Source organism: Macrobrachium nipponense, chromosome 38 (assembly GCF_015104395.2).
Source record: "Macrobrachium nipponense isolate FS-2020 chromosome 38, ASM1510439v2, whole genome shotgun sequence".
Taxonomy (NCBI): domain Eukaryota; kingdom Metazoa; phylum Arthropoda; class Malacostraca; order Decapoda; family Palaemonidae; genus Macrobrachium; species Macrobrachium nipponense.
This window is the reverse complement of record NC_061098.1, coordinates 7,514,890-7,522,389: the sequence shown is the minus strand read 5'-3', so window position 1 is coordinate 7,522,389 and position 7,500 is coordinate 7,514,890. Positions and strand designations below refer to the sequence as shown.

The following is a 7,500-nucleotide window of genomic DNA, read 5'->3' as shown; positions in this document are numbered from 1 at the left end:
CCAACTTTCTGGTTGGTAGCAAGTCTTCTGGGATGAGAATGCTATAGGCCCATGTCTTTCCACAGCCTGGGAAGGACCCACAGTAGTCGTCTAGCAACCCGATACACAATTCACTGCATAATGGATTTTTCAGTAATCGAGGAAAATGGATTCCCACTTGATCTAGGACCAGGTCTTCATCCGTGAAGTTTTCAACTTCCGCCTGGTTTTCCAGGCCTTTCTACAGACCTTCGACTTAATGCTATATTTCATTATACTTTCAAATGCACCCAGACTATGTCAGTCTTTGAGATATGTGAATTTTTCGGCATCGTCCTCATTTGTAATACGATCTTCCCAATGCATTTCAGCCTTTAGTACTAGCATTCTGTAATCATATCTGATCAAAATCCTCATTTCTTACACAAATGTGGAGCAATGCAGGCCTTACACATGCATTGCGCATTTAATGAGTAAAGTAAATGACTACAATGCAATACTCTCAAGTTACCGTTATTCTAACAATACGTCATCTTCATCTCACTAGCCACTCAATACGAGATTCACAATCTTGTGTACGCAAATGGAAACAGAAATGCTCCATGCTTCTCAGAGCCCACCCTTTCATCACAATATGATTCTCTTCACCCATCTCTATCCTGTTTGCTTTCGTATACATTTTAATTATAGAAAATCCCTTCCTATTTTGTAATTCTGAGCATCTCTTGAACATCGAGTCATCGAGCGCATCACCATCAGATATAGACAAGAGTAATGAATTCCCCCCCCACTTCTCTCTTCCTGCATCATCCACAATCCCACTTTCCCATTGGCTGAATATCTGGTTAACAGAAGCCTGGCTTCGTTTGTGATACTTTTCAGTGTTCTATTTTCAACATCGAAAGTATACTCGCCGATGATGCTTTCAATACACACGTTCCAGGTACACCTCAGGTACAAATGCTCTTTCATAACTAAATCTGGGTGGCTTCGAAATACCATCAGTGACAATGGAAGGGAATTTATTCGGTGGCAATGGAGTACGTACCTCTAGAGTTCAGGCCTAGGCCAAACACTGCGACACCCCGAGGAGACAGTAGTGCCGTCAGTGGATCTCATGCGGTGCGCTGTGGACATCACTTAACGTTCTTAGCAGTGTGCCTTCAGCCCCTAGCTGCAACCCCTTTCGTCCCTTTTACTGTACTTCCTTTCATATTCTCTTTCTTCCATCTTACTTTCCACCCTCTCCTAACACTTGATTCATAGTGCAACTGCTTTGAGGTTTTCCTCCTGTTACACCTTTCAAACCTTTTACTTTGGCCTAAATTATATATTCAATCAATCAAACACTGGGACCTACTAGGTCATTCAGTTCTAAAGCGGAAATTGAAGAGAATATGAATGGAAGTACAGTAAAAGGAATGAAAGGGGTTGCAGCTAGGGGCCGAAGGGACACTGCAAGCAGAGAACCTTAATTTAAGTATTTCTTAGTTACCAGAACACTGAACTGATTACCAGCTCTCCTAGGGCTTGAGTAATGCTTACAGTGCACCACGCAAGATGCACTGATGGCGCTAACACTCTATAACGGGGTACAGGGATTTAATCTTGTATAGCTTACAGCTATGTCATGCGTATTCAAGTAACCCAACTAAACAGGAGTTTAAAACAACAAAGAAATTAGTCACAAAAGATAATGCAAGTATTGAAGAGTTTTGAAGGTCAAGAGGTTTCAATGTCAAGTTTTGTTGTTTGAGATTAAGCTGGCTTTATGCCAGCACGGGCTCTTGCTCACGAGGCAGCACGTTCAATGCCAACCCATGAGGTGCAAGGCGGGACACAAATTATTAGAAGAGGTTGTCGCTGAGAGAGCATAAATTACATACATCCATTGTAGGATCATACGCCTTCAAAGAAATACAATAAGATAAAGCTTTAATTCAACACATCAGTACAGGAATCTTTGTAAACTTAACCAGTAAGATGTATACATAAGTTCCAACAAGAATTTGAGGCATTGGTAAATGAGGTGTGGATAAAATCTGATGGGAGTTTCTGCTCATGACTGTGGGGGGGGGGGCGGGGGAGTGGAGGGGGAAGATGGAGTCTGGGACAGTACCCAAGGGGACCGTGCCCATGGGTAGGTTGAGTAAAGAGGCAATGCTGAACTTGTTGGTGGGGGGGGGGGGGGGGGTGTGATGCAAGGATGGTAAACTTGGTGTGTTTTACTTTGTATTTCAAATACCCTGTTGCACACAACATGATAAATATATCACAGACTCCCCTAGTAACTATGCGCAATAATTAAGTAATAACAGGACATAGTTTGGTAAAGGTTGTGAGCACTTATTGATGTCGAAATCAACCCTGGGGAAAATTTTTAAAAAAGCAAATCTCTATTATTGACAACCTTAAAACAAATCGGCGGATATGCAAGCACAAGACAAAGGAAAGTTGTCAGTGTTTGTGGTGTGTAGTGAAGAGAATGGTAAATAATAGGGGAAAATAACAGCCGCCCAAGAAGTGGAAGATACATCACAGATAGTCAGTGAACACTTCTAAAAGGTAGATGAACTGTAGTTCTACGACTGCCCATGTATGAAGTTTGTTTTTGTAAGATGAATGTTCAAATATAGAGAGCTACAAACGAGCGCGAATTAACACATTTGTGGTAAAAAAAACACAGTTTTTGTAAGTTGCTTACAAACTAAACACATACAAAACTCGAAGTCTAATATTAACCTATACACTTGTCACTGGCTGCTGGGATTGAAACAGAATTTCTTCCTGAAATTCAGCTCCTTAACTTCCATGGGCTGACCGCACAGTGTCTGATTGTATTCGGCGACGAACTCCCTCAGAAATCATCGAGGAAAATACGGCCTTTGGTCTGCAACACTCGAGAGAAGGCCTGAATGAAGGGCGTCCCTATGAAGGGATCCTGCGGGTTGCCTTCGAAGCGATAACTCTCAAAGCCCTCCTGAGCAGCGTAGATGCAAAGCATGTCCGTGAAGGCGTCTCTTCTGGGGCGAACCAAGTCTGACTTCGCCCGCTGACCCATGTTCACCTGATTGGCCATGTAGACGCCGCGGCAGAACTGGAGGAGAAATATCTTGGGCTTGCCTTTCAGGTGAGGGCACCGGCTCGGGACGAAGTACGAGAGAAGGTCGTCGGTGGTCATCGGGTTTAAATCTGCCGTGCAAAAGGTGTTTTGATTCTCGCCGTGAGTCAAGACGACCACGACGACGCAGCTGAAGTCCTTCAGGCGGTCCTGCTCACACAAGTTTGCGAGCTCCTGTTGGGTGCCGGACAGCGACAAGTCGCAGTGAACCTCCGTGACGTAGTCCATTCCGTGGAAGACCTCCTGCAGGAGAGCGACGTCAGCCTCCGTACCCTTTCTCTCCATTTTGGGTTGGTCTTCGAACTTGTAATTCAGGATCAGAACAAGGCCGCGAGGACTCGTGTCATTGGCATAGACCCTCTCCGAAGCCGGTATGGACGAGTCTTCCTGTGAGAGGAAGTCACGACTGTAGCCTTTCAAGATTAGGAAACTGTGTGTTCGTAACTTATCTTATTCATTAGTGGTCTGACAGATCAGCCCTATCCTGAAAAAAAGTTGTGCTTAATCGTATATGAGTAGTGACAGACATATCTTTAAAGAGAGGCAGTTAGAGGGTTGAGAAAACATAAAAGAATAAGAGGTAGAATTACAGAGAACCATCAAACCGTTGCTTTGGGCACCTGCTACATAAGACATGTTGCTGAGGAAATAACACTTGTCACTGCACAGTTTTAACTAGAGATTTCACTAAGGATGCCTCAATAATAGGAAAAACTGAATCAACATGGTTTATTAAAAGGCATTTTAACAAACAGACTAAAATGCTTGAAAGCAACAAGCCTTGTGGAGCATTATATAATAATAAAGCCTTTGCAGGCATTGTTGGGTTTGGTTTATGACCTTCTGTTAGAGAGAGAGAGAGAGAGAGAGAGGAGAGAGAGAGAGAGAGGTCAGTTACCTTCTGCATGTGTAGGAGCTTTACCACGTTGAATCTGTTCGCAAACTTCGCCAGGTTCGTGACGATGATCGAGTCTTCAGCTGGAAGCGAGGAATTGAGGGCAGCTAAAGAATCCACAACATCCCAGTGCTTCTTCTCGGCTGCCAATCTAATAGCACTTTTGCCTCGGCTCGAGGTCGCCTCCACGTTGAGCCGACACTGTGGGAAGATAAATATGTTCCGACCACTCTAACTGAAGCTGTAGACTAAAAGTACAGTTACATGAGGAAACCAATTCCATTTTCAAAAACCTGTTATACTAGAAACTGAAAAAAAAAAACAATTCCATTTTCAGAAACCTGTTATGCTAGAAAATGAAAAAAAAAAAAAAAACAATTCCATTTTCAAAAACCTGTTACGCTAGAAACTTAAAAAAAACAAACATCCAGGGTGAAGAGATATTTCATAATTATACGTTATGTTGTAAGGGGCCAAAAGAGAATATGTTCTGCGAAAGTCGTGGAAAAAATGATTTAATCTTTAATTCGATTAACATCAAAGAAAGCGTCCTTAAAAGATTTAGGTAAGGTACCACTACATCGTATGTTAAGGGGTTCAAGGTTTGGTTGGTTTTGGGAAGGTTAGGTATAGTAGATCCACATCAACCGTGCATTTGATGTCTAGGCCCGTCACTTACGACGCTCCTGATTGGCTGTTGATAAGCCAATCACTGGAATGGAAACTCTCAGTCTCTCTCGAGAGTTCACACAGGCAGGATGTGTGTTCCAACCCTCCTGAGGGATACTTTTGAAAGACGTATCCCTCAGGTGGAACATACATCCTGCCCATGTGAACTATCTCGAGAGACTGAGAGTTTCCAGCCCTGTGATTTGCTTATCAACAGCCAATGAGGAGTGTCGTAACGGACTACTGGCCTAGGCATCATATGCACCGTTGATGTGGATCTACTATAGGATGCATTTTCCTACTTTTGTACTTTTCTTTGTGACGTTTGTATTTACAGAAATTGAAAATGTACTTTCAAGGGGCCCCTCTTCTGTAATTTTTGTACATTTCACCACTGTCAATGGGGCTAAACACTTGCTTTTGATCTTCCTTATCTTAAAACACCCAAAATTCCTGCGATACAGGACAACATAACCATAAAACCCAAGTGATTCCCACAACAATACTGATTAAAAGCCACAGACCATAAGGTAAGTGGTTGAAAACATTTTCAGAAGGGTAAATTTGAGACAGGCTAGGCAAGGCAAACTGAGCCCAGCCACTGTAAGGCAACAGTTGCTGGATGTGGTAACTACTGAGGCACTGCATCTAACCCAGTGGCAATGAAAATTTTCATATGCTTATCCTCAATAAAACCATTCAGTAGAACCTGCAAATTCAGCGTCAACGCTCTGAGACTCACCTCAGCAGTTGAAGAAGAAGGAGACTCCAGCAGGGCCAAAACGATGTCTTGAAGGCCCTTGTAAGCCGCGATGCAAAAGGGAGTCAGTCCACTCAGTGTCCCTATTCTGTGCTTGGTGTTGAGGTGGAGCTGTGGGTTCTTCAGGAGCCTCTGCACCAGCTCCAACTGGTTGTAGATACAGGCTGCAGACAGCAGAGTGTGACCGGCTGTGGTTGCAGAGTTCACGTCACCCTCAGATGCCAGCCATTCCTCGATAGTCGTGAGGTTCCCTTGTTGGATGTGTTGCAGGAATTCCTGCGAATAGGTGTATTCAGTCATTAGGCTTTGTTTGCATGGTGTTTTTACACTGCATGGAACCAGTATGGTTATTCAGCAAAGGGACCAACGGTTTTGTGACTTCCGAATCACGTCGAAAGTGAACCATCACCAGAAATACATATCTCTGACCGATACTGCAACTGAGGCACGTTGTTGTGTTACTTATTAATGCAAATATAAGTATATATGAGAGAACATGCACAGTGCAATATGTACGTTTGCATGGCGCTACGTTTAAGGAAGACAAAAATTACTCTCTTGAGAAAGACTATTTCAGAGTAAATTAGTTTTTGGCCAGTCTTCATGGAATGGGCACACAAATAAAAATAAAGATTTATGATCTGCTGTTATTTTGTTGTTGTAATATCTACTTTGTCTTTACCTCAAGATGCGTACTGTAGAGACACGAAAGTGTTGAGAACTGAATCATTTTCACAAACCTGTGTCTAGCGTTTGTTATCTAATGATGCATTTACAACAATAAAATACTGTTAACCAAGGTTCATTTTAATGTGACTAAGAGAGAGAGAGAGAGAGAGAGAGAGAGAGAGAGAGAGAGAGAGAGAGAGAGAGATATTACATCTGGCAGAGTCCCACAAACAGGCTCAGGGCAAGAGCAGGCAGGGGCTTCAATCATGCTCATGGCAACTTCCAACGTGGCAACACTGCTTCCCCTAAAAAGAAAAGAAAAGAAAATAAAATAATAATAATAATAATAATAATAATAATAATAATAATAAAAATAATAATAATAATAATAATTGCTTGATGGACGACATCAAGCTGTATGGTAAGAGCATCAAAGCCCCTAAGTTAGGCTAGGTTTGGAATTCTTTCTGTAGTCCCAACTCATCTCGAATAATTTTCTTCATCTTTTTTTCTCTAGATTAACTTCTTTCATAATAATGCACATATTTCTGCAAAGGGGAATGCAATACAGAACTTAGGCCGACGGCCAATGCTGGCAGTTATAGTACGAAGGTTTGAAAGGAGTCACACAGGAGAAAAACCTACAAACAATGTTCAGGCAGTTAGTTGCACTATGAAACATTTCTTAGAGAGGGTGGAAAGTCAGATGGAAGCAAGAGAATATGAACGACGGTACAGTAAAAGGAATGAAAGATGTTGCTGCTAGGGGCCGAAGGGATGCTGCAAAGGACCTTAAGTAATGTCTACTGGGCACAATGCACTTATACACAGAGATGTATATTAATTAAAATTATGAACAAAACTGAGAAATGGCCTTCACTCTTTGCATATAATTATAATGCCTGCTGAGTACTCGGTATCAATAAAAAAAATACTTGAAAGGCTGTGCATATTATAGTCTTTATAATCGCAAAAGTAAACATGTAATGAAATGTCTCCACAATTATCATTATGACGTATACCGGATACTATGAGAGGTTAAGTGTTGCATGATATTCTCTACTTTCTTTTGTTCTAGCTGATTTACTCGGTGGGATTTCCGCCCCCCCCCCTTCTCTTCTGTGCTAAACAGGGCCAAGCTTCACTTTTATTTGTTTTGAATGGCAGAACTGATCAAAAGAGCTTTAAAGAACAAGAGTTTCACGGTTGGACTAAAGTCTTTCCTCTTCGATTTAGGTCAAGAAACCTACGTATAAGCACCAACACTTTATCATGGCACTGAAACACTTATCTACCAGTGAGTGAGATGATAGGTTATCATGAGGGTATGCTTGGACACAATATCTCTCTCTCCACTTCAAATGTTGTGCTAGCTCTTTTTGGTTCAGGAGTACTGCATGCAAATCA

At 42.1% G+C, this 7,500-nt stretch overlaps 1 protein-coding gene across 6 annotated transcripts in view; it reads right to left on the bottom strand.

Annotated features, from left to right (window-relative positions):
• Nucleotides 1–2,152: 2,152 nt before the first annotated feature.
• The window catches only part of LOC135209586 (caspase-3-like), a 23,445-nt gene continuing 18,097 nt past the window's right edge, over nucleotides 2,153–7,500 (bottom strand). For 5 of the 6 annotated variants that reach the window (XM_064242264.1, XM_064242266.1, XM_064242268.1 and 2 more), the window contains 4 exons: nucleotides 6,305–6,398; nucleotides 5,407–5,700; nucleotides 3,999–4,196; nucleotides 2,153–3,487 (listed from right to left, as the gene is read on the bottom strand). In XM_064242264.1, coding sequence (XP_064098334.1) covers nucleotides 2,837–3,487; nucleotides 3,999–4,196; nucleotides 5,407–5,700; nucleotides 6,305–6,398 — 1,237 coding nt within the window. In that variant the 3' untranslated portion in view covers nucleotides 2,153–2,836. Of the gene's footprint in view, nucleotides 3,585–3,998; nucleotides 4,197–5,406; nucleotides 5,701–6,304; nucleotides 6,399–7,500 lie in introns of all 6 variants that reach the window. The other variant, XM_064242269.1, reaches the window with a different exon arrangement.